Source organism: Semicossyphus pulcher, unplaced genomic scaffold (assembly GCF_022749685.1).
Source record: "Semicossyphus pulcher isolate SPU_LCO1_2020_fin unplaced genomic scaffold, fSemPul1.0.p SCAF_20, whole genome shotgun sequence".
In the NCBI taxonomy this organism is placed as follows: Eukaryota; Metazoa; Chordata; class Actinopteri; order Labriformes; family Labridae; genus Semicossyphus; species Semicossyphus pulcher.
The window spans coordinates 10,760,924-10,788,419 of NW_027211694.1; the positions used below are offsets into that span (position 1 = coordinate 10,760,924).

Below are 27,496 nucleotides of genomic sequence, written 5' to 3' on the forward strand. Positions count from 1 at the left end.
CTGTGGGCACGATTGTCGGTGCCCCTGGTTTAGTTGCTGTGTGTGTGTGTGTGTCTGTTTCTGCGAGTATTAGAGAGAGAGCATCAGAATGCGGGTGCATGATGGAGAGCTTGTTGTCGGTCTCTGGCTTTTTTTTTTTTTATATTTAATGTTAAGTACAGAAAGCAACAAGCATGATAGCTTTTTAAATAATAATTAAAGGCCTACATGACAGAGGCGACTCACATGGATTAAATGTAGAAAAAATACAGGACTACAAAACAATTATCGATTAGATTTATTCAGAGAGTACTCATTTGCACCCCTAACTAACTGTCAGTCTCTCATCAGCAGCTCAGCAAACATTAAACCCAATCTGAGGAAAGATGGACTCCCTGTAAAAAATACAGGTAAACATTACCACCAGGAAAATCCTGCAAAAACAGATGGTCAGTCTTCCCCCGCTGCTGTGGCAAATCCATGCTTATCAATTAAAGCTCCTCTCATAATAATTAAGCAATAAGATTCACACAGTCTTAGTCATTCTATTGAACTTCTGTTGAACATTGTTAAGTGTCTTGTAGTTTTCGACCAGACTACCAGTCATGATTGAGGCTAAGCCTCATGTTTTCTTCCTTTTCCGCTTGCTGGACACGCACACAGACGAGGAATCCCAGACAGAGACAGAGATTCAGTCTGCGAAAAACTAATTACTACATTTACATGATTCACAATAACTCAATCTAGCCAATAGCAGGAGTTGACATGACTTGTTAAATGGTCAGAATGAGGTCCAGAACAATGCAAGACAACCTAAAGGCAAAAAGGAAACTGTTACTAAATTCAGTTATGATTTTTCTGAATTACGCCTAAATGTGAGCAGGATGACCTTTAGAAGAACTGCATGTGGTTACAAGTTTAATATCCAACTGAATGGAAATACACTGGGTGTGAGGAAAAGGTCACACAGCTGCATTTTTTATATCTTCCTGAGTTAAACAACGTCTTTCACTACATCAGCGAGCCTAATGCGGCCGTTTCCTTGTCTTCAGACTCGTGTTTCATATTTCAAAACCAAATGTAACCCTGAGTCACGGCCTCCAACCTCGCTCCAACAGCAAACCCACCACTAATAATATTACTGTGATGATGTGATACTCTTTTGATCCCGGTAGGGAAAGCCTTCTCTTCCATGAAGGTCAGAAAGCACAATCGGTTCCTGAAGCTGGCAGGACTCTGAACTCGCTCTGGCTCAAGGACGCTTTAAATTCACCGAGCTGGGTCCAGAGATTAAAATCACAAGACTAAAGGAGCATTGACAGATTGAAAAATATACGAAAAAATGTCACTTTCAACCCAGTCATAAAGCTCACTAATTGGCGATTACAATTACTCATTAAAAATGTATTTATTACCAAGTTCACTTTTATTTTGAAATCCCGTTTTGAGTTCTGTCTCCCTCTCTACAGCCTCTGTTGGACGCAAGCACGTCGGACACTGCCTGCTTACAAGGCTGTGCTTTTCTGATAGCGTGTTGGGGCTACAGGCCAGCAACACGTCTCGTCCTGGTGTTCTCTCTGTGGCTGTTCAGAGCGTGTCATGACCTCTTAAACTACCCGACTGGAAAAGGGTGACATCATGCATGGCACTCACACACACACACACACTTGCATTTGTCCACTCTGTGCTCCTGCTAGTGTTTAAATCCAAACACACACAAATACAGAAAACACTTATATACTGGTGAACATAAATGCACACAGGCAGAGATCTTTTTGAGACGCTGCTTTGGTGTGACAGCATCAAAACACCCACAAAACCAAACAACACAGAAATAAGAAAGCCAAACACGACTAACAAAATAACTTGCTTTGGTTTAGTTCCCTTTTCAGCCAATTAGATTTAATTATTCCTCCACATGGACTCATAAGATTAATTAATTTTATAAAATAATTGTACATCCCTGAATATATTTGTGATGTTATTAATGGCCTGATGTCATTTATGTCTAGCATGAAAAAAAAATGTAGGTTGGTCATATAAAGCATTACTATTATGTCAAAAATGTATTATATGTTATAAGTGCGTTATGTATAGATATAATATCTTTACGATATAAAGAAATAATGTACCCTATGTTGTTAGACCTATGGTATCGTTAAATTCAAGATCTTTTTTAGTTATATAATGAGGTAAAACTAGATTATGAATTGTGTGGTATCATGATTATAGTGTCTTCCTTTAAAATGTTAATTACTAAACGGTAATTGTTTCATAATTACATAGTAATTTGTTGTTGTTTTTTTAAAAAGGGACGAATTTCTATCAACAAATTGAAAAAAATTATTATAAACAATTTTCTGTAACACTCTACCTGGGTGATTGATATACATAATAATTACTTCCGTGTTATAATAAGATTTTAGTGGAAAATACGAGTAAATTGGAGGAGTGAGGGGAATGGATACAACATGTTCTGCTTGTACCACTGTGGAACATGGAGTAACAACAAGCTGTGGAGCTCCGTGTCTGTTTCCTACACAGCCGGAGGTTACAGAGGGGGGCGTGGTGCTCTACCAAAACAACACTTACCCTATAATGGCGGGCGCCTGTCATATTGTTATGACAGCAGCGTGTAGTTTTATTACATACACCAGTCCACAGAAAATAATAAATATACCTAAGCATTGATATAACCGAATAACTAAGAATTCACCCCGACCGTTACGCGGACATGTAACGTTTGTAGCATCTCAGTTCGACTCTATTACGTTTCAGTTTAACGTAAACGAAAAAACAGTGTTCATGTCAATACGACGTAACTACGCAACAAATCCGCAGAAGCACGAGAGCAGCTGGTTACAATGTAATAACCGGGTCGCGCGACTACTGCCCCTGGAACGCGGTTTAAGAGCTCGAGGGTTCACGATCGGGTGAACAAGCGACTACAGCTGGCAGCCATAACCCCTAGAAACATCGATTAAACTGGGCTTTGTAGACATTTAACTCGATGTGAACCTTTTAAGCACTGTTCAATCTTTAATATGAGTAACATGGAATTGTGTAACGTTTCCTAACAAGGTTTAGAAGCGCATTTATAGAGTCCGAAAACGGGACTGTCCAGACAAATTAGGAGGCAGTCAACTGCACACTCCGGGCCACATGTTCACATCCCAAGAGGCTAAATCTACGATGATCCAAGCAACTATAAAAGGGCACTACTTAATAAAAACAACACAAACTTTATGAATCATTTCAATTAAAATTTTACGAAAATTAAATATACTATGATGGCCTACCTTTAGGCAGCAACATGACCTCCCCATTTTCTCTCTTCACTGCAGAAGAGTTATTAATCCTGCTGATGTCGTTGTTGTTGTTGTTGTTGTTACTAAGATTACTCCCGTGTCCGGAGGTCACCAACAGTTTATGCTTCTTTTTCTCCTCTCCGCCACCTCTCCCCTTCTCCCTCTCTTTCTCCCGCTGTTTATCTTTATTCGGTTTCTTGGGTTTGGAGGACGAAGGCGCTTTGTGGAGGAAGAAGTCGCTCTGTTTGAAGACTTTATGTGTGTTCGTCGGTGGTTGGGATCCAAGCACCGGAGGATTGTTGCTGCTCGCCTTAACCGGACTGAAGCTCCACAAGCCCGGGCTGCTGCCATAACTCTGCTGCTTCGTGGGTTGCTGGAGTTTCTCCTTACCGCTACCGTTGCCTCCCACTCCTCCGTCCCTGCTGAGTTTCTTGGGTTTAACGCTCCTCTCCTCGACTCGGACCTTCTTGGGCGGCGGCGGGTTGAAATCCCGGGAAGACTGAGAGCGGTTGTCAGTGGCTCCCTTCGCCTCGGTCGGCTTGACGAGCGGGCTTTTGGCGGAGGCGACCGCCGGGGCTACCGCAGTAGCAGCGGCGGCGGCTCCGGTGAGGTGGACGGAGCCCAGCGAGTCAGCCATCTTGAGGCTTCTCTCTCTATTTACTCTGTTTCCCCAACGGCCGCCGTTGCTGTTTTTTGCTCGACGTGCAAGTAGGCAGGCAGGGGGCGGGATTAAGGCTTGACTGACAGGCAGAGAGGGAAAAATTGGGGCGGGGCTTAGCAGAACCGAATGTACAGTTCGGTTTTGGGTTGACATTACTGGTTAGAATTTTTTAATCTCTTACTCATTAATACGGATCGTTTTTAGAGTACATTTGTGTTATTAATCATTTATTGATCAATCAAAAAAGTAAAAAAATGAATAGTTAAAATGTATCACTTAAAATTCACAAGTTAAATAAGTAATTAAAAAACAGAAACAAATTAGAAACCCTTATATTTGAAAACTGAATCCAGAGATTGTTTATACTTTTATCCATACAAAGAAATGTCTGATATGGATATCAATAAATCAATACATTTTAATAAAAATTTGATTTGCATTCAAATATGCACTCAAAAGGTTTAGAGGCAAAACCTTTAAGTGTTTTGTGGTTGTGACTTGTGTCTGTCACTAAGCATTTACCCAGGCGTATCAAACGATCACTTACTCTCAGCCACCTGTATACAAAGTGCCAACATTCAATGACAACAAAGGTGAACTATAAGCATAAATGGAAACTATTGTAAGTTGTATTATTAAAAAGTTATTCTTCAAGCAAAAATCAATGATTTCTGTGGTTCCAATTACTAAATTATGAGGATTTGCTTTGTTTCATTGCCTGATATGATTAGAAATGTTATGGTTTTGGTGTTTGGACTGTTTGTCCAACTAAACTAGATGTTGGAACACATTCCCTTACACCAAACCCATAATTACAAGAGGGAATCTGCAAATAAATATATATTAGGCAGTAAGTTTCAGTTCTCATTAATTTAAGCCTGAACCCATGTTTTTTTAACCACAAAAATCCTAAAATAAAGCCTATAATCGCATATTTATTTTGACACAATAAATATAATAATATGGCTGAAAATAAATGATCTTCGTGACAGGTGGTGTACAGGGTCAATTTCACATTACTTCCTGTTTTTTTGCTGCTGTTTCCTCCAGAGTGTCCACTCTGAAGGAACATCCACTTTCACCTGTTTGTATAATCTGCTGTGGCATTTCCTTTCCAGAACACGACCCCTAAAAGGCAGCACACTGCCCACATCTGAACATGTGACTGACAGAATGCGCAGAGAAAGAAGCGTGCAGAGTACGTGTGCATGTGTGTGCTGAGATGGAAAATGTTCCTCATCAAAGGGATAAACTCGGCCTCTTTCATCCAATCTGCATAACGAGTTTATGACACTCACAGACCACATCATTATACAGTGTCGTGAATCCTCCGGCGCCTGTTTTCACTTTGATTTATTGAGATGAAAACATTCTCTTCACGCAGACTTGATTGGCAGAGCTCTCAGTACGAGGCCTGTCAGTGTGTGACGGCCCAGCGTGAATACTAAACGTGATTAGTGGCAGTCTTGCTGTAAACTTACAAGTGGTCGTAAACATTGTGACAAGATTATCGCATGTTGCAGGCCTGAAGTTGAAATAAAATGTCAGTGTGTGTTTACAGCTGAGAAGAACACCATGAACTAAGTGTGTAAATGTCAAATACACCTAAAAATAATCTGGTGGAATACACTATACTGTATATTCTGGGCTTTAAAACAGAGCTGACACAGTTTCAATGTCTTCAGATGGCAGCCTGCTGCTTCTGCTCACACACACTCAACACTGATTGGCTATATTTATAAGCTATTACATAACATGTTAAACTGCTCCATGGGAAAACTGAAGTGACCCAGTTAAGATAGCAACCTGGCTTAATTTATACAACACAGAGAGTGTGTGTGTGTGTGTTTAACAGACTGTCTATTCATTTTATGCCACTGTGAGTGGAAGCATGTACACTGTGGGAAACAGGCGATTATCAGGCGAACAAGTCAGAAAAGAAAGTTAAGAGTGTGGAGAGGAACAGTGTACTAGATCTCATCTTATGTTGCAAAATACATATTATAATCACAATATATTACATTAATTGATGCTATAGAGAGGTTTTAAAGGAATAGTGCGTCTTTTTCTTGATTTAAAACATGTTACAAAGATTATTTTCATGCATGCGTTGCAATTTTTAAATAAAGTTTTTGTCACAGACTCAACAGATGAAACATAAGGCAGAATTTGTTCAATAATTTTGGGTTCGAATTATTGAGGTGCAGTGTCTAAGGTTAAAGGGGGGGTATTATGCTAATTTCAAGCTTCATATTTAACTCTGATACCTGTGGAGTTGCTTAGCTTAATTTACAGTTAAAAAAACCTCTGTGCAGGCCCTCATACAGCCTCTGCCTGAAACGACTCAGTCAGCTCTGTCCCTTTAAGAAACCCCGCCCCTACAAGCCCACTTTCTTCTGATTTGCCAGCTTTCCGACGTCACAAAGTGCAGCCTGCGGAAAAAACTGTGTGAAACCTGGCGTTTACAGCAGCCTGGGGATTACTCCAACATACTTTCACCTACAGATCTGAAACTTCACCCACGTTTAGTCTGGACATCCAACACTGTAACATTATATATATGTCTTAAAATGTGAAACAGCATAATACCCCCTCTTTAAGATAAAGCGTCTTCCGAATATTGCTTTAAAACAGGCACTTCTTATTGCTGCAACAAGTGCTTTTATCAATGACTCAAAGCAGCCTGAACCACCTCTGCTGTAACGCCTAAACATGCCATAATGCAGCGTAATGTACTGTATAATTAATCTTAAACGCAATGGCTACATGTGAGCAGAAGCAAATAATCACAGTGTGTCCTCCCACCTGCTGAGCCTCTCTATGCGTGTAGAGTGAATACAAATGTGGAACCCTCAAGGTCTCCGTGTAAGATGCTGTTTTATACCACCTGCTGTGATTAATTAATCGCAGTATTAGTATGTGTGTGTGCGTACATTCGTCTCGCAGATCTTCCAGGTGTGAGACAGGATCTCCCGCTGTGACGTCCCCTGCACACACACATGCACATAGACACACAAGTACACGGGATGATTGACATGATTAGATTATATATGCAGTTAGCAGCAGGTAGGAGACACAATTTAATTATTGTGTTTGATGTGGCTTTAGAGCCCAGTCAAGGTGATTTATTAACCACTTAGCTGCCTTATATTGTGAGTGCAAGTAGTTGTATGTGCACACACAGTGACACACAACTTGCGCACAGTATTTTTTGTATCACAATTTCAGAAATGAATGAAAACAAACAGGCGTGTTTTACTTAATGTTCATTTTTACTGATTGATTTCTGCAACATACAAACATTTTGGGTGTGTGTGTGTGTTCGTGTGTGTGTGTGCGTGAGGAGGGGCATAAGGGGGGGTTTGTGGTGGTGCGGGTCCGAACGAGAGTCCCACAGGAGGCAATGAGCAAGCAGCAGCGAATCACATCGCTCACACTCACGCCGCTAATGATGATTGGAGGAGAGAGGGAGGAAAGAAAAAAAAGGGGGAAGTGGGCGGGCTCTCACTTAAAGGCACAGGTGGGCTCTTGTCTGAGATCGAGGCTAGTGTGCATGGCTAACGTGTGCTAAATAAGAGAAGGTAAGAGAGGAAGTTTGACAGACTGTTGCTCAAGACGTCTGTTGGTCAGCTTCCGGGAGTATTTTCCGACCGACTACTTCGAGAGGCTTGATGAAAGTGAACAGACGTGTTGGAACCGACAGCCTTTTAAGAATTAAAGAGGCAAAAATGGTGGGAGGGAGGGAAGATGAAAGAGAGAAAACAGCAGGGGGAAGTACCAAAGAGGGGGCAGAAGATAGAAATAATGAGATGCTGCTTGTCCAGAGCAGGAGATCCATCTCTGCTGCATGTTTTATATTAAAAGAGCAAGCTGAGAGGCAGAAAGAGGAATCAAAAAGAGTAAAAAATGGGTGGAAAATGAAACAGACGGAGAGGCAGAGAGGGTGCGTAAGAAGAGAGGAGAGAAGTAGGGGTTTGGGTGGGTGGCAGTGGACTTGTGACGCAACAAACAACCGCGTATACAAAAATAACTTTTAAAATACCATTTACAAAAAACAACCATTATTATTATTATTATCATCATTAATATTATTATTACAATCTTATTCGAAAAGCCTGTTGTAGCTATCTGAAAGGGGAGACGCTGTTCCTCTGCCAAACAATTAAACCAAAAAAAAAAAAAAGCATATAATTCAAACATAAAAATAAAAAATAACCCTGAAATATTTGCCAGGAGCAAAAACAAGAGGGCAGCAGAATAATTTACAGTGTGAAGGGGAGGAATCATCATCATCATCATCATCATGCACTGACTTTCTTACATCTTCTGTTAATAAGAATATTTAAGAGATAACAAAAACAATCTGAAATATTATATACCTAAACTGCCCTGTACAGTTCTGTATCTTTATAAAACAATGCATATACTGTGTAGTTATGGTAGCTAATGAAGGAGGAGTTAGCAGAGAGCGCTAAAAAAAGTGGGGAAAACAGTAGTCCTGCTGTTTGATCTTTGTTTCACACGCACAGAAGCAGCTACAGTTTTAAATTCAGCCATCAGATGAGAAACAATACAAGTCGTGTCTGTAGAGAAAGGGTTGTTTCTGGGGAAGAGGAGACTTTATATTAATCTGTCAAGTCTTGTAAGACTTTCAGGCGTAAACTGGCTGCTTTAATAATAAAGAAGAATTGCATGGTCCTTCATCTGACGGCCTCACCAGCAGGAGGAGAATACAAATAAACAAAGACAAGACAGAGCAGAAAGAGGAAAAATTTGAGTCCCGTGTAAAGACCAAAGAGAAGCCGAATACACACATACACACACACACAAACACAGAGAACTGAAGAGAGAAGCTGACTTATGGAGGACTGTCATTGGCCGTCTTCTCGGAGAGGCGGACTAAGGCAGGCTCATGGTCCCAGCAGTGAGGGCCAGAGTCACAGAGGGGAGGAGTTTGGTCATTACATGATGTGTTCTTTAAGAACTCTACATTTCTAATTATTGGACGCACAGTTGGGAAATTTGATTTAAATGTTGTCTGACGCATTTAAGCAACTACATCCTGTTTGTTTTTTTTGGTCAATCAAAAAAACCCTCTACTATATTATGACACGTTTACTGACCTTATTTTTAGCATCTCCAGTTGTCTATTACCACACAATTAGGCAATTTTCAAAGCAATACTTGGACTTTCTTGAAAGATATACTTAAAAATGTGCTTTATTTTGGAGGTTTGGATGAGACTATTAATACAACTCTCATGCCTGTCTAATACATACATGTAAAGGTACAGCTGCAGGCTAGTTAGCTTAGCATTAAGACTGGAAAGTGGAAAGGGCTAACCTAGCTCCCTAAAATTTAACGCTTAATTCCACATTTGTTCAATCAGCACAAAGACCAAATCTTTTTCTACCTCTACCGTGGTATTTAGCAAAATCTTCTTATATAAGCTTCCGCCCAAAAAAGTAGTCCAGTGGATAACCCTCCATAAAGCCAAGAATTGTGATTTTTACCTTTAAGTTTCTGTGCTGTTCAAAAAATTTGGTTATTAAAGAGCTTTAAAACTTTACTTTAAGAACAAAGACTGTTTTCAGTTTTAATGCTAAGCTAAGCTAAGCAGCTTCAGGCTCCAGCCGCATGTTTACCACAAAGATGACAGTGGTATGACTCATAATAATTCCTCAAACACCCACAGAGCTGGATTCTTATGACCCGCTGCAGTGACCAAACTGCTTAACTCTGTGACTCTGGTAAACAGGGAGGTCAGCATAGAAACAGAAGCACTACAGCTGACATTACTGCAGATAAAAAAGGAGTAAATCCTACAGGAAACCAGGACGCATGAAACAAGTAAAGGTTGATAACAGTCAGCTCGAGCACTTCTGTTTCTACGCTGATCCTTTGTAATGTAGCACCAGCACACAGAAAGAGGGAGAGAGACAGAGAGAGAGAGAGAGAGCACCCTGGCAACCTGTACATACCCAACAGAAAAGGTTGCATCATGGGTAACAGATTATCTAGGTTCGCTTTGAAGATTGTTGTTCATTCAGTAGGAGGAAGCGAGACAGCCTCTGGGAGTTGAGTTAAACCTCAGGAATCAGCTTCCCACAGTAGCTCGTCCGATCATTCCTGATCTAAAAAAAAACATGTTTCTCATTTGGTATGACAGAAAAAGGTGTTCCTGTTACTTTTTTTTAGTTAACACCTACATCTCTCTTTGTTTGGCCTCAAAATTTTTATGATGTGTCTACAGCTCAGAGAGAAAAACAAGATAAATCTACTCGCAAGTCACCAAAAAACAGCAGAAAAAACAGGATCCTTTAACCTTTAACAGAGCTGATCCCAGGTCAGCTTCTACACGATCAAAACCTCTAACATCAGCAAGCAGGAGCGGGAAAACTTCTAACATGGACAAGCCACTTGACCGGTAAGTGTTCTTCTGCTTTGCACAGATGCACTTTGAAGGAAGGAGGAGGAGGAGGAGGAGGGAGAGGAGGAGGTGGCACAGAGTTACACAGAAGGTGTTTCTATGTAAAAGTGTGCTGTCTGTCTCTGTAGCATCTATCAACTTTTGGACCAGCCAGGTGAGATCGGAAGAGTCCATCTCCTGACGAGGGAGGACGCTGTATGGCGGACGGCGCGGACGGACCGTTCCATCACGTCCACTCCAGCGGGGGTTCTCGAGGGCCTTTGGGCTGAAGGCAGCGGTTACCGAACCCTGACGGAAGAAGGACAAAAACATCTTAGCTGGGTTTGTTTTGCTTTAAAATACAACCAGAAATGTCTCCCCCCCTGAGGAGCAAAAAACCTGCCTGGTCTCAAAACCATCAAATATTTTCTGCACATGCAGCCCCAAAGCTACGTTTCCAATCAGCAGAAGCAAATGAAAAAAAGATGACATAAATAAAAACCGTGTTTGTCAGCAAAGTTTTTCTGCACAGAGACTTAAAAAGTCATTACATGTGCAAATAATATTCACTGACGAAACATGTAAAGGCAGCACACTTACCCACCCAGGTCTGCCTTGCTGTCTGTTGCCGTGGTGCAGGCTGATTCAGGGTCTGCTGGAGACGTCTTCTTAATACAATCTGACACATCTACACACAAGCAAACACACACACACACACAGAGGCAGATTAATGACGTGGTGTTAAATGCTCCAGCGTTTAAAAGTTTGAGGGATGAAAGGCCTATTTAAATGCATAAAGGAAGATACTACAAGCCTATTATTATATAGTATATTATAGCATCAATCTAGCTTGTTGTCTCTTTGCACAGGGTATAAATGTGATATATTTTTGGAATCTGGCTGCATTTGAGCTGTACTGCACCTTCAACCTAAAGTGCGCAAAACACAGCATTACACCCACATGTGCGGGGAATATATACATAAATATGGGAGCTGATTTGTCTGCCAAAATTCGACATAGTTCATGACATTTACAGGCCGCCTATCAGAGGGAAAATAAAAGAAACCACCGTCTTTTTATCCTGTAGAAATGCTACTAAAGAATAATATTCATAGCTAGTAAAATATCGCAACACTTTCTTTCCTTTTCGATTGTTCCTTCCCAACACGCAGCAGAACCATTCAAGCAATAAATTGGCAGTAACCGTCATCATTCACTCCTCAGAGCGCCGATAAGAACACACACACTCCTCACTTCACCTCTCCACAGACAGCTTTTTATCTTTTCCCCCTTTTCTCTCACTTTCTGTATCTCTTTCTTTCCTTGTTACTTCTCGCTCTCGCGCTCCTACGGCTGCCCTTTTGACAAACGCTGTCAGTCTTATCGCGCGCCGGCTAATTTGTAAAGCACTGACGGCCTGTTTTTTTCTGCTCTGCTCAGCTGTGAAAACACGCAAACACGGACGGACAAACACAGATAAACAGGCAGGTAACGATGCATGTGCGTATTCGTACCTTTATGCGAGCCGCTCCATTCTGCTGAAGCTGTCGTTTTCAGCTCCAGAGGGTCTGACGGAGAGAGCCACAGAGAGAGGGACTTTAACAAGACGGAATAAGTGATGACGAATGAATTAAATATGCACAGACATTAAGCACATCGGACTCACGTTCCCACACATTCATACACTTTATGTCCTATAAAGCTCAGTGTGCTTCACAGTAAATGCCTCCATTAAACCACCCTTTTCTCCTTGCTGCAGCCTCACAGTGGGGACAATTGACGAAACAGGAGAAGAGATGATATTAAGCCTAAAGACCAAGTTCTTAGTCATCCATCTATATGCTGTGTCCCAAATTCACACTGCGTACTAACTATACCAAGTATGTACTACACATTAACCTTTCTAGTACACAGTTTTTGCAGCAAGTACACAAAAGAATAACACATTTCACTATTTTATACCATCTGAAAATGATACAAAACATGCAAATGACTAGACACTTCAGTGGTTTCAAGGGCTATTTCCACACCATCTATAATTTCCTGTGTGCAAAGCATTGTGGGACATTAAGGCCAGTCAAGAGCATACTCTAAATATATATATTTTCTAGAACGCATACTTCCAGTTTTGATTATAATCTATTTTTTTAAGTATGCAAAATGGATTGGGACACAGCTGTCGCTGACCATAGTCTGATTCAAAGATGGTTGAAATACTGCCACACTGGCGCCCCCTTGTGTTGTAAAACTGTAAAAGCCTCTCATAAAAGATATAAGAGAAAATGTAAGTCTGGAGTGAGACATATTAATGCTCTTCCCTTCTGATATCAGAGCACTACACAGGGAGAAACAGCAGTAGGCAGCAGGGTGGGCCCAGTTATTTCAGAGACCGTCCTGTGAGAGCGAGGCCAGATCAGGTCGTCTACCTGCAGCATGAGCGTCTGTCTGTGTGTTTGAAGTGCGGATGAGAGAGACTGAGGCCCTACCTGCTCATGCACTGTAGGAGTACAAGATAATAGGAGTTACCGACTGCTGCACACAACCACTGCATTGACACAACGTCTCTTCTTCACCAGCCATAAAAGAACACCATCCAGGATGTGAACCAGTGGATCCACAGCACCAGCACACACCAGCAAATCTTGACCAATGCAAACGCACCTGTGGCCAGTATGAAGGACTCGGGGGTTCTCGCAGGGAGGGGGGGAGGGGAGTCGTCGCTGTCCCAGCAGTCTGGGTTAAGAGGTCAGAGGTCAAATGGAAGGTTAATAACTGGCCGAGAAGAAAGGCAAAGAGATCGGCAGTAAAATGTCAACGATGCAAAGGAAAAAACAAATGCTGAAACTCTTAACTGATAAGCTCTGATGTGAGTAAACGTGTTAATTCACCCTGAAAGGCAAATTCAAAACAACCTAAATGGGCAGTCTGGACACATATTTGACTGTATTTTAAAATGACTTTGTATTGGGAAGATGAGGGTAAAAAATATCATCATTATCAATGTGTAAATTTGTCTTATGTCTCATTGCTTAGAAATGTAATGTTTATTCCCTTGTTTGCTGAGTTCTTCCTGTTATAATTCATAATATTAGGGCTTTGTGTTTGACCACTAAATTATGTTAACTATCTCTATTACTTTGAAACACACTAATCATTTTTCCGACTTGCTAAATATTAAACATTTGTACTGTTTATTTATCATAAGTTAATGTCATTATTTATCTTTTTGGCTTTGTCATATCTAAATATAGGCAATAACTGCTCTTTAATTCGCAATTTTAATGCTATAAGTCATGACTACGCGTGGGACAAAATATAGATACGGCAATATACTGCCGTCCTGACTTGTGCTAAAAACTTAACAGGCTGGTGTCCTAATTTGTTTTTTTGTGGGCCACGTATCACGTTACCCTGCGATTCCCACCCCTAATCATGACAGTGTTTATTTTTCCATCGGTCTTTTATTAAATTGTGAGGGAGCACATATATTTGTATTCACAGTGGAATGTGTTTATTAGCTGCGCCGTGTAATTAAAAGTGTCACTCGTGGTTTTTGCATGCCGGTGACTGAGAACTGTATCGACGCTGATACTGACGCTACAAATAACAGCCGTTTGCATTTGTTAGTTTCAGGTCTCATTCCGACATGTAACAAAGGAAGTGTGTATGCAAAGATGGATAATAACTGACATTAGGTGTGAGAAATACTTCACACTCTTTATGGGGCCTTAAATACAGTTAAACTACAGTCCAGTTAAAATAAATCTGTCCCTTTTTATATCCAAGAAGTCACTGTGTCTTAATGACCTTATTACTGACCATGAGAGCGTCTGTCTCTTTATTACTAAGACCTGCTAATACTGTCAAGGCAGCCTGACCTATTCATTATATTTTCTTCTATTCAGCTGTAGGAGAGGAGGCAGCTGACATTTCCTTTGGCTGTATCCTCAAAATATCACCTTTGATGATTTTATGTCTTTTAGTATGATATTCTTAATATATGTTAGCCTTGTTTTTTTGTGAGAGCAGTCCACTGACTACAAATATGTGTCCTTTATGGCTAATTTTCTGATCTACGGTCACTCATTTAAGCTTTAATTAAAGAATACTAGTGTTTTTTTAAAGAGGGGGTATTAGGCTGTGGCACATTTTAAGACATATATATAATTTTACAATGTTGGTAAAAGACATCTGTAGGTAAAAGTATGTTCCCAGGCTTCTCAGCTCAGTCTGCAGGCTGCTGTGAACGGCAGGCAACGTTCAGACAGTTTTTTCTACACACTTCACTTTGTGACGTCACAAAGTGCAGCCTCAGCAGGCTTCTGAGAGCTGGCCTATCAGAAGAAAGCAGACTTGTAGGGGCGGAGTTTCTTAAAGGGACAGAGCTGAGTGAGTTTTTTCAGGCAGAGGCTGTATGAGGGCCTGCACAGAGCGCCAGTGTGAGAAAGATAAGGTTTTTTTAAACTGTAAATTATGCTAAGCTACACCACAGGTACCACAGAGTGAAATATGAAGCTTGAAATTAGCATAATACCCTCCCTTTAAACATGAAAAATAACCTCATTTAGATGAAACTTTGTAATAGACCACTTTCGTTTTAGCAAGCTGTTCTTTAAAGTTGAGCTGAAACGGCATTTCGAGAGTATCTAGCTTCCGTATCGTGACTTATTTCCGAGTGAAACAGGACGTGCACGTGGGACATATCATTAGAAGGATTTGATTTGATTGTTGATAAGTGGGCGTAGACAGACGTTCTCCACAGTGCAGTAGCTAGCTAACTGACCGAACGTTCTTGGTGCTCTGTGGCTAAATGTTGCAGATTGATTGGTTGAAATGGTTTGGTTCTAGCCTACGTAAGCACACAGGATTATTTTTTTTACAGGAAGAAAAAATGATCGGATTTTAATATAAGAATACAAAGAAATGGATTTTCTGTATTTTTTTTGGCCTATATTGTCAAATAGATGCACAAAAATACCAGGGATGTGATCTAAAAGGATTAAAATGACTTTTTTCATTTCACCTCGACTTTAATACAGAGTGAAGCAATAAAGCCTCCCTTTCATACAGGTTTTTAATGTCATTCGTGGGGCCTTTTTTGCAGTCTCTCTAATGCATTTTAATGAGAGGTAATTCTGTTACTTAGTCCACCCTCATTGATAAAAACGAGGGCTTGATAGCTTTTTATGAAACTGTTTTAACTCCATGTCTAAAGAAGTCCCAATCATTGTGAATTATATTTTTGATAGTGTGTCTTCTGCTGCGTTTAAGGCTGCCCTCAGTAAGCCCAAATAAGAACCTTGATTAGTTTAACATTAGGCCAGAGTTCATTTAGTTTTTCACCATTTTTAGGAAACATAAGTTGATTGTAGAGCAGGTTAATGTCAGTCAAGTAAAGACCTGCTTTTGTTGCCAATGTGTTCGGTTACTAATAATATATGAATAGCATACCTTTGACTGACAATATAATGATCATTATTGTTCTATTTTATTCATTTGTAATATATTTTAACATAGGAGAGGAGAAATTTCATTTATCCTGACATTTTTATTAGTTTATTGTTAATTCAAACTTTGCATGTATCGGTTTTCAACTGTTTATCTCTTCAGATTTTCCTTCACTGGCATTTTAAACTGCTGTAACCTGCATAAAATGTGAAATATAAATAAAGTTTGATCCATTCATTGATAGTACACCCAGGGAAAAAAAGCAGCCACCAGCTTGCTCTTGACCAACCACAAAGCAGCAGTTTGCCAGACATCATTAGATTCTTGCAACCCAAACAAACAGCAGCCATCAGCGTTTCAGGACCGATTACAAAGCGACAGGCGTCCACACAGCCCAGATAAAAAAACGTGCCAGAAAGCCAAGCAGACCAAACCGTCCTTCTTCAAACTGTGAGGCAAACATATCTGCATTTGGTTTCAAATATTGGAGATAACCCAGGAGTGCATGATGTTAAATGTCGGTAGGACGTGCTAAATGTCGACTACTAGAATATCAATAAAGCTTTGCATTTGAGTTGAGGGTGTGCATCTGTCAACTTCTTTCTTCTTCAAGTTATACCAGCCTCCAAACGGGCTACTGTCTCTTTAATATATGTGCTAAAATGATGCATTTTCACACAGTGTGAAGGAAGGGTACATCCTTCTGTGTGTTGGATTTTAATCTGGAGTAGCATCTTGCGTTTCTATAGTAACAACATTTTTTAAATGGGAATTAAATCAGGGAAGCAAAATTAATTTTATGGCTATAATTTCAAGTCATTTTGTAAATGCAATGCAACTTGTAAAGACTTGATTGATGAATCAGCCAGATTAATATCATTGATTTTAGAGACACTGGTTTCATATAAGTAACAAGAAAACACAGTGTCTAAAGCCCCTTTTACACTGCCAGTTCAAGGTGGGGTTATCACACCTCATCTTCTTTATAAAACATGCTGTGTGTGTGGCAGAAGTGGTTCCGCCTCTGCTTCAGCAGCGGAGGTAGTAACAGAGGCGAAAACGGCGTCAGTTTAAACAGCATACGCAGTGCGTGTGTGTGTGAAGCTCAATGTTTACACCTCACGCAAGTTTTGCTACGTATGCAACGCCGGAATGCAGTGAAAAAACCACACTGGGGCGGAGCAACAGCGATGTTGCACCGCCCCAGCGTTGTGTGTTTTCCCCAGTGTGTGTTTCCTGTGCCATTATAAAAAGGGCTTCAGTGCAATTTAGAAACAATGTCATGTTGATTTATACTTAGTAAAAAGGCTCAAAATGTTTCTTTATCGCAATTTAACATGATAAGGGGGTCATTACTTTCTGGGATTGTTGTTTGTTTATGTAAAATAAACTCTAATATCAGCTGGTATCCCTCCCACAGTCCAAAGACAGGACGAGGTTCATTAGTGACTCTAAATTGCCCGGAGGTGTGAGTGTGAGAGTGAAAGGTTGCCTGTCTCTATGCGTCAGCCCTGTGATTGACAGGTGATCAGTCCAGGGTGTACCCCGCCTCTCGCCAAATGACAGCAGGGATAGGCTTGTTTTATCTATATCTTTCAGTTATTAAAATATTTATTTTAAGCAAACAACTTGTGGCAAAGTGATTCCCATCATGCACTCTCACAGTTAAATCCCAATACTTTCAAATGCAGTCAAGTCTCATTTCAACAAGCTTTGAACCCATTCAAGATCAAAACCGCTCCAAGCCAGAGTCCCGTTCAAACCGCTCCACATTCCAGCTCAAATCACAGCAAGAATCTGATTTCAGAATCACATGATTTTGAAATCAAACAAAGAGGACGGAGCGACCTCCATCCTCTGAAGATAAGTCTCATGGCTGCATCATAACAGTGAGGCCATACCGATGCACAAACAGTGTGACACTGCTCTGCTCAACCCAACGTGCACAGAGTTGTGTGTTTATCAGCATCATGCAGTGTTGATCCGTCACCATCCAACATGCACACACTGGAACAAAAACACACAGAACACAGGATTTCTTTCTCCCGTCCGCAGATTCACTCACTGAGACAAACACACACAAGCTGAAAGAGAGAGAGTGATGTTGTTTTGACAGATGTTCGTCTGTTAACATTCGCAGCATTCCCTTGCAAACCGACCAATTAGTCGTACAGCCATGCTTCATACGCAGCTATCTCACTCTGTTTGTTATTCTCCTTCCTGCCTCTGTCTTTTCCCAGCAGTGACAACAGTATAATGTAGTGTGCGGTTAAAGATACGGTACAACGTGTCATTAGCATGTGGTGCGTGTGAGACCTGCCTCCTGCCTGACCCTGAGCTGTGACTTGACCGTGTGGTTTCCTGAGCGTGTGTGAGTGGATAATAAAGACAGGTTGTCAGAGCTACTTTGGGCGCGCTCGCCACAGATTGAGTAAGAAGAAGTTTGGTGAGAAGGGTGAGTACAAGGGAAACTACAACAGCTGCAGTTTGTTCGCTTCAATAAAAACTTTATGATTATTGTTGAGACATTAAACTGAAATTATTCATTTGATCAAGATTTTTTGGGATTAAGAATGCTAGGCTGATGAAAACACCCACAGTTCATTCCATAACGGATGTGACATTGATAATAAAATATTACATAATCCACTATTTATATTCTTATTTTTTTAAATGACATTTTTAAAGAAGGAGAAAAGTAATATTCTGAGAAAAAACTGAAAATGCTGGGATAAAAGTCAGAAATTTGCCTGGAAAAAACTTTTTTTATAGAAGATTCTAAAGTGAAAAATTTGAGAAAAACAAAACTAGGAAAATAATAATAACCTTTTTGAGTTGGATTACTATATTAAGTGTGTTACACGCTCGTGAAAGTGTCCAGAGAGGATGTGCATAAATTTGCTAGTTATGTTTCTCACAAATGTGCCATTTTTTTTCTGTTATATTTAACACTTTAATCTCAGACATACCAGAGTTCTTTTCTGACTTTAATCTAATAATTTTTTGTTTGTTGCCACAAAATTTCAATTACCGTAAAATTCTGTGTATAATACTTCAAAATAATTACACTGAAATAGTGTTGAAATAACTTGTATCCACGTTTTTACTGATAAATAGCTCTGGGATTCCCCCCAGAACAGACTGTGTCTAATATTCCGGTGCAATTATTCTCCAGACTTTACGGTAATTGGATACACACGCCCAATTTGAAGATAATTATTCAGAAATATTTGAATTGTCAATTAGAAGAGAAAAGAGATTTCTTTGCCACAGGATAAAGTGGAAGATATTTTTAATGAATATATTAAAATCAAAGAAACAAATTAACTGAATGCTAGCAAAGGACTTTCATAGGGAACATGGGAACTCAAATCCCACATAGAGTTATTTACATTTAGAATGGAGTTCTTAATTTACAACAACTCTCTTTTACGTTCAGAAATAAGAGTGTAGAAATGAACGTGTAAACTAACCTACATTTGTGATCATGTGACTACCTTCACTGTTGTTAACTGACTGTCAGAGAAGCGGCAGGTTAGTTAGAAAAATAAGCGTCACTCATTCAATCAAAGCAGCTGATGGACATACTTGCTGTGTTCGCACACGGTGACGGAGAGCTCTGCCCCGCGATCGACATGGGCGACACCTTCCTCATCGGCTGCTGGTCTCCATGGTGAGAGGATGATGTCACCATGGCCGTCACCGTGGATACATTAGTACGATAACCCTCCTTCCCTCCGGACATTTCCCCGTCCTCCTCCTCGTCCGAGTTATCGGAGTGAAGGGGGTTGGTGAAGCTCAGGGCAGTCCTAACGGGGGTGGAGGAGGAGGAGGAAGAGGAGGAGGACAGGTGGGAGGAGGAGGAGGACGACGGGGCGACACGTTCTGAGGAGGAGGAAGAGGAGGAGGTTTTGGGGAATTGTTTATCCGGGCTGTTGCAGCGTTGACTCCACGCCGCGTGGCCGGCTTTCACGTCCCCTCCCGGCGCCTCCCCCTTATCGCTCTTCACAGGGAGGTGGTTCGGTCTGGTTAGGACGCCTCCATCTGTGTTGCTCTCGCCACATCCGCCCACTCCTCCCTCCGTGCCCGAGTCCTCCGACAGCGAGGAGCTGGACGTCAGCAGGGATTGGCCGGCTCGGGCTTTGAAGGCGTGGCTTCTCTGCAGCACTCCCGCGTTATTGCTCGAACTGCTGCTTATTCCCCCCGCTACTCCCATGGAGGAAGAGGTGTCAAAACTACGAGGTCCTTCCTGTAACGGCACCTTTTTAATCTCAATGCTCAGCTTCCTCTCGATCCGAGGAACACCGGAACATTCAACGGCCGGGGAGAGGGGCGAGGAGGGGGTCTGGCTTTGGCCCGTTTCTGTCTTTGTCGATGTCGAGGACGTTTTGTTGTTGTAGTTGTCGTTCAGATCCAGATTGGAGACTTGAGTCTGCTGTTTTAGACTTTGTAGATCCTGGTCCTTCTGCTCTGAGGGGCTCGTCTGCTTGTTCGGACTGGGGTCTGACCGGTTCTGCTGTTTGTCAGCGTCTTTATTCTGAAAGGAACAGGAAATGAGATGAGACGTGTAAGATCCTTTTTACAAATGAAGCATCAGCTAAAAAATAACAGAACTCTTCTATGTGTTGGAGCATGTCTGAGGCAGCCAGTCAGTATTCAGGGTAAGTTTCCTTCCCTAAGAAAATGTAACGTGTGTTATGTTGTTATCTCTAACCGTAAGAAAAAAACAATCAAAACTATTTCTAGATAAATATTTGCTAAAGTCATACTAGAACTAGTCCAGCAATTCTACAACAGCAGAGTAATTATTTTAATAATCCATTAATCTTTTAATTCTTAATATGCTCGACTTCCACTTTCTTGCTTAATGAGGATTTAGCTTTTTCTTTGCCTACTAAAATCCTTTCCTCTGAAGTGTCTCTGTAACTCTGTTTCCACTGAATAAACAGATCTGCAAAGCCAGTGACGTTGTGGGGGTGGAGCTGTGCCCTCTGACTGACGTGCTGGTTAAGCACAGGAGCAGGTTCAGCGATCGACTCATTCCCACGAGATGCAACGCAGAACGCCACAGGAAGTCATTCCTGCCTGCGGCAATCAAACTTCTCAACTCCTCCCATATATTTATATTTTAGGCTGTTTAAGCCTTTACTGACAGTGAGAGGACAGTGGGCAGGGCGGAAGGTGGGAGTCGAACCTGGGGCCGCCGCATCGAGGACTATAGCCTCTGTACGCGGTTTAATCTATGAGCTAAACCAGTGCCCGACACCTATTTTCAACTGTAAGATGAAATTCACTGTATATACAATTCACATATTTAATTATTTTGTATATATAATTCACATAGCAACTGCAACGCTGATTCTAGTTGTATTTCTCGTTATATTTTTTCTCTTTTATTTTTTTATTTTTTATTTTTTAACTAAATTTACACATTTTGTTTCTCACATTTTGTATCAAAATAATTAAATGGAATAGAAATGAGAATGTGGACTGCTGGTCTGATAAAACACACATTGTAAAAACAGCTGTGGGAGCATATTTCACTTTTTTAAATATTATATTAACTACATAAATAATTTTTACAAAAATAATAACTTAAATTGTGAAAAGAAACTGTTAAATGTCTTTGCTGGCGAGGTAGAATACAGACATATAAATCTACACATCATACTAAGCATAATATATGTGATATAGTATAAATATGCTCACCTGTGTCTGATTGGTAGCCAGTACATGGATGACAGGTTTGGGGTGGTAGCGGTCATTGTCCTGCCGTACGTTGGTGACGGTGGGGAAGGCCGACGGGGGGGACGGTGTCAGAATGGGGGGTACGGGGTGAGGCTCTGGCGGCTGCAGTATCTCCTCTTTCACGTCGCCTTCTGCCTGGGAACTAGACGGAGAGAGGGAAAGAGAAAGCGGAGGAGTTTTTAAATGAATAAAATGTAAAGCTATAAATAAAACACCAACACTGTACACTCACAGAGAGGAGAGTGTCTGGGAACATCCACTCATTCATATGCCAAACAAATTATACAAGACTCTTCAGTGTGAATGAAACCTGACTTATTTGCTTTAGATGAAAAGAAACAGGTCTGAAGGAACTTTAAAACAGAAGTTCTGATAACTTAGGAAGTGAAAATTATGAAAAGGGGAGAATTTCATCACACGAGTCCGACTTCTTCCAGACTTTTGGACATATAGGTTTAAATTATTCTCAGTCTCTGAGGACGTGATGAAACGACGATGATGAAATGAGGCAGTGAAGCTTTATTTTCCACCACAAGGGGGCAGAAATTCTTAAAAAACTACTAAAAGTATCTCATAATAAAGCCGATGTTACAGTAGGTTTTAGTGATGGACAGCTCTTCTGGATTTGAGGTAGACATGATTTCACCACTGCAGAGCTGATTCCTATGAATGTGTTCTGTTTCTATGTTTCTGAGAGGAAGTGCTTAAAAAAGGTGTCTCTTTTCCACAACCAAAGTGTGCATGACATCACCTGCCAGCTACATCGCTGCATGTTTGCTTCTTTAAGCTTTACTGTGTGTTTTGCTACTGAGAAACAAACCTATACATATACATGCTGTGTAGGTGTGAATTTTAAACAGGATACTGAGGTTGGGACTAAGCTTCCCACGCAGTGAGGGAAAGTTTAACATAAAGATATTGTTCCACTCCACACAATGTCATTTTACATATGCATGCAAACATACAGAGAGAGAGAGAGAAAAAAAGGCAGTGAAAGGATGTGGTGGTGTGCTAAATCAAGAGCACATGATTTCTGCTCGAGCTAACGTGGGACTGCACATGATGCTGTGAGTGCGCGTGTGTGTGTGTGTGTATTGAAGATAGAAAGTGAGACGCAGAAGAAGAGCGATCCTTTTGTGGCTTCTAGTTTATTTATGATATAGCTTCTTAAATAGGGAAAGGAATGTTATGATTTACACTAAATTATTCCCATGAAAATTTTTTCTATATCATCTTCATTTTTGGAGCAAGCAGAAAATTAATTCAATAATAACACAGATTATTCCCACTGATGCCGATTGCTTCCATAGGGATATGAATCACTCGGTTTTCAGGCCCTGCGTCGCTCCCTGTGATAAGATAAGATGAAGCTGAAAATGATCCCTGAGGGGAAGCTGAGCTATTACGGGAGCAAACACTCATAATAAGTCACAGCAAAACAAATAAAAGCGGTAGCAAGGAGGGAAAAGGAAATTGAGGTTAAAGGTAGAAAAAGTATCAGAGAGCTGCACCACAAAGAACAGGTTGTTCATAGTCTCCCTTCCATCTGTGCTTTCTAATGTGGTGCACGAACAGACACGATAAAAAGTAATAATGCACTGCTTACATCTATTTAACAGCTAAAAAATGTTTACATGAATTGCAGCTGTGCTGATATTCACTGTGACATCACAACCTTGAGTGTGATATTGCAGTTATACAAACAGCAAATAGTGGTAAACAGTAATAATCAACAACAGATTATTTTTTTGCAACACCAACTCAACTAGTTCCACAACTTAACTCAAATTGGATTTCTGTTGCCAAGCAACCCAAACATTCCCCTGCACTCCGAGTCTACAGGTTACCACAGATCAGCAGTTTTTTCTCATGTACATTTATCTGTTTGTTTTATTTTATCATCAACCAGTGACATAAGAGTCTGCTGTGTGATTCAGAGGTACCAGCTTGACTAATGTAGACATACACAATCTGCTGTAATGTTAATTAACAGTATTCAAAGCACCTGGCTGAGGCGGAGTGAAAAGTCCCAGTGATGTTGTACTGTATATTAGCACTCATGAAATGCCTCTCGGCTAATCAGCTTACTTGGTCGGAACGAACTGTTGTAGAAAACACATTATACATGGTTTGTTACACACTGTAAGGGCATGTAGCTGTAAGTAGACAGAAGTATTAATCGGTGTATTTATAAAAACCCATATGTGGGGAAAATAAACAAAGATTTTTTCAGGTTGTACTATCAGTTACTTTTAATTAGGGGTGGGACAAAATATCGATACAGCAATATATCGTCGCCATGACTCGTGCAGTACAATTATCGATAGCTGCTGCCAAATGGCGCTTACGACATGTGTGAGGGTAACGTGAATGGAAATTATTTGGCCGAAGAAATTCACCAGATATCGTGATGTCATTATACGATTGTCTTGCAATATATAAATTATCGCAGAATTGCTGTATCGTGATATTAACGATATTATCGCATATCGTATCTTTGGTTACCCTGCGATTCCCACCCCTACTTTTAATGTCCTTATATCTGCCTTTAACTTTATTATAATGGTTGTATTCTGCTTAGAAATGCTAAATGAGCAGACATAAAGTGAACTAAAAACTATAACAACAGTAATATTTATACAGTTTGAGTCAGACTTACAGACAGGATCTGTGAAAATCTGCAACTATTTTGAAAACTCCAAAAAAGCTTTTAAGTGCATCTCAGTTAACCAACCATGCACTCACACGTCCTCCATCTTTGCCCGAAGACAAAAAAAATCCAACCATGCTGTTTTGGCGTGCGGGTGAGACTAACTTTGCACTGCATACATACCACCTTAACTCCTACACACACACACACACACACACACATGTAGGCACACAGATGCACGTCCTCATAAGAACTTTGAAATTTATGCATCAGCACCACCCACAACAAGTGCTCTGTGCCCTCCACACATATGTACTCCAGAGAGAAGATGCAGCGCTTTTAATGAGCGTGCAGGTTGCTTAGCAGTCACTTCTACAAGGGATAGCAGCCAAGAAGAGCAGCAGATCCAAGCAGATATAAATCACTGACTGCAAATGTCTGACAAATAATACGAATTTACAACTCAGCACTGAAAAGTTGCTACAACAGATGTGTCCCAGTCACACAACAAAGCGGAAGGTGGCAATGTAATAAAGCAGAATCTCATCAGCATAGAATCACACCCATAAGACACCACGCTCTAACAACCTTACATTGATAACAGTACTTTAGGTTTCGGTCTTGAATGTTTCGTATGATTACAGAGGTAGGACACACACTGCATTAGGACAGTACAGACTGTATAAATACAACCAGCTGCAACCACGACTTAAACTCTAGTTATAATGTCCTTTTTATCCATTTCTCCATGCTGTTGTTTTCAATACATGGTATTTTGATTGGGAGCATCATATTCAAAATCCTCCCAAGGCATCTCCTCCTTCTCCCTCATTTAAAATTCACGAATCTGCATAGTCCCCGCCCCCAACGTACGTACAACGTTTCTCCTTTTGTAAAATGACAGCCAAAAACAAAACATGTCTCTGCCATTGTTTAGCGGCAACTTGTTGGGACTTAGCTTGAAATGTAGTAATTAGTAGTAGTGACGTTAACGTTACTAGTGAAATTACGATGACGGTTTAAGCTTGCTCGCACATCGCCGAAGTGGTTGCCATAGGTTGCACATAATGATATGCATAGTGTCACCCCGTCCATTAACGGGATTTGTTCCTTAGGTTTGTGACGTCTCAAACCTGCCAATCTGAAAATGTGTTGTTCTGCATGTCCTTGGTTCACTGCAGTTTAAAAGCAGACAGGCCCAGCCGGGCAGATGACTGCTTATGTTGTGACTGATATGTCTTGTAACACATGAAGAACACCACATGGATATGTTTACAAGATTAAACACTGGATTTTCACTGGAGGGGGTCTTTAAATGTTGAACTTCTCTACCATAAATGGGAGACAAAGTTTTGTCGAGGGGCATTTGATTCTGACTTCAATTGATAGCACAGCCTGAAAGGATTGGAGGGTGTCCATTAGATGTGGTCGGGATGCCAAAGGGTTGGACACCACGGCTAGAATACCATCTGCATAAAGTAGTAGCTTATGTCCTTTGTCCCCCTCCCTTAGCTGTTTTAACCATATGGGTATTCATCTCTATGTTCTGAGATAGGGATCGGTTGATTAGGATGGGAGCACTGGAACATATATCATTTTATGGATGAATAAAATCAATTTTGGATCTTTGTTTTTTATCAATTTGGACATTTTTTACAAAAGCCTTATTGTGTTTAACAAAATAAGTCATATCTGTGGAGTCTTTACACACAACAGAAGTACAAAAACGTTACCTATATAATATACTTATAGCTAAAAATTTGATCAACAAAAAGTACACATGTTAAATACCACCCATTGGTATGGAAGTATGGCACCAATCCTAATGGTAGACCGTGTGGAGGATATGACTCTTCAGGGTGTGGCTGGGGCTGTGAATGTGTGTGTATGTAAAAGCCATGACTCAGTTTTTGTAACCTTGATGCCAGCCTCGTTGCAGGTCCTGAGTACATTTTTCTCTCTCTCTCTCTCTCTCACACACTAACACTGCTGAAGTGACCCAGGGGGAGTGTGGCCGGCAGAATGTGGACTATGTTGGTAAAAATAGCTGCTACCATCCCTGGAATACTCTCAGGCTTAAACTAGGCCTCGACATTATTTCTTTAGGAAACAGAGGGATGACACAGAGCGAGAGAGAGAAAGACAGATACAGAGATTTAAGAGTGAGACGAATATCAGAGACAGGATCGTATATATTCCTGACTCTGCCCCACTTCCAGATAAGCTTCCTAATTTGGCTGCAGTTCAACTTTGTATGTTTTACTTAGAGCAGGAAAGAAACTTTGCAGTAAACAGTTCACTTGCAGCTAGATCCCAAAATTAGGACCTCGGAAAAATGTTTGCTTTCCCATCGAATCAGAGACAGATTAAGCATACGGAGAGAATGCTGGTTTTAGTGAAGTAAGAGAACGCAACCAAAGTCATGTTGGCTCCAATATATGATTTTTCTACTGTTGTAAAATTGAGCATCAAACATAAACTGTACATAAGAAGTGGACGTGGCCTCTTCTTTTCCAAATTCAGGCCAATGTGGAAGTGTGTTAAACCTGCATTCTTCTTGATGACCAGCAGAGGGCGACTGCACTGGTTGCAAAAAATAAACTTGACTGTTTGGAACCAGATATGAAAATGACCCGTCTTCTTAGTTCATTTATTACCTAAAAATAAACATTTACTGAATGAGCATGTGGTCTCAATCCCTAGCTTTAAGTCTTCAAAACAGCATGATGTTTATTTTGCAAGTTATGGTTCCATTTAGAGTAAAAGAGATCAGGGTAATGCAGGGTATGCTTTAAGGCGGGGCTAACTTGACACGTCGCTAAAACAGGGACCTTTAAACCAGGAAAGACACATAGCGATGCTAAAAATGGTCCCTTCTGGCTCTAAAACAACAACATGGCAACGTCCAAAATGCCAAAATTTAGGCTTTCAAACTGCACTACATTAGCCACTGGGTAACATCACAGTAGCTAGCTCCACTTACCATGAACAGTCATATAAGACACGATAAGATGCGATACAATAAGATACGATACGACTAGATACGATATGATAAGATACAATAAGACATGATACGATATAAAATGCGATACGTTAAGCTACAATACGATATGATACGACACAGTAAGAAATTATACAATAAGATACGATAACATATCATAAGATACAATAAGATACGCTATGATAAGATACGACACAGTAAGAAATGATACAATAAGATACAATACGATATGATAAGATACAATAAGATACGATAAGATAAGGTACATTAAGATTAGATAAGATACGACTT

At 40.6% G+C, this 27,496-nt stretch overlaps 2 protein-coding genes across 5 annotated transcripts in view; both read right to left on the reverse strand.

Annotated features, from left to right (window-relative positions):
• Nucleotides 1–3,952, reverse strand: part of LOC138599409 (lysine-specific demethylase RSBN1L-like) — a 43,893-nt gene extending 39,941 nt beyond the window's left edge. The window contains exon 1 of the mRNA XM_069671077.1: nucleotides 3,279–3,952. Within this exon, the coding sequence (XP_069527178.1) occupies nucleotides 3,279–3,924 (646 nt within the window). The 5' untranslated portion in view covers nucleotides 3,925–3,952. The remainder of the gene's footprint in view (nucleotides 1–3,278) is intronic.
• Nucleotides 3,953–7,218: 3,266 nt separating this feature from the next.
• ptpn12 (protein tyrosine phosphatase non-receptor type 12) overlaps nucleotides 7,219–27,496 on the reverse strand; it is a 55,288-nt gene continuing 35,010 nt past the window's right edge. The window contains exons 14-19 of one of the 4 annotated variants that reach the window (XM_069670916.1): nucleotides 21,516–21,696; nucleotides 19,395–20,343; nucleotides 13,020–13,091; nucleotides 11,873–11,926; nucleotides 10,962–11,045; nucleotides 7,219–10,666 (exon numbers count right to left, since the gene is read on the reverse strand). In XM_069670916.1, the coding sequence (XP_069527017.1) occupies nucleotides 10,605–10,666; nucleotides 10,962–11,045; nucleotides 11,873–11,926; nucleotides 13,020–13,091; nucleotides 19,395–20,343; nucleotides 21,516–21,696 (1,402 nt within the window). In that variant the 3' untranslated portion in view covers nucleotides 7,219–10,604. Of the gene's footprint in view, nucleotides 10,667–10,957; nucleotides 11,046–11,872; nucleotides 11,927–13,019; nucleotides 13,092–17,798; nucleotides 17,891–19,394; nucleotides 20,344–21,515; nucleotides 21,697–27,496 lie in introns of those variants that run through there. The other 3 variants (XM_069670917.1, XM_069670919.1, XM_069670920.1) reach the window with 3 other exon arrangements.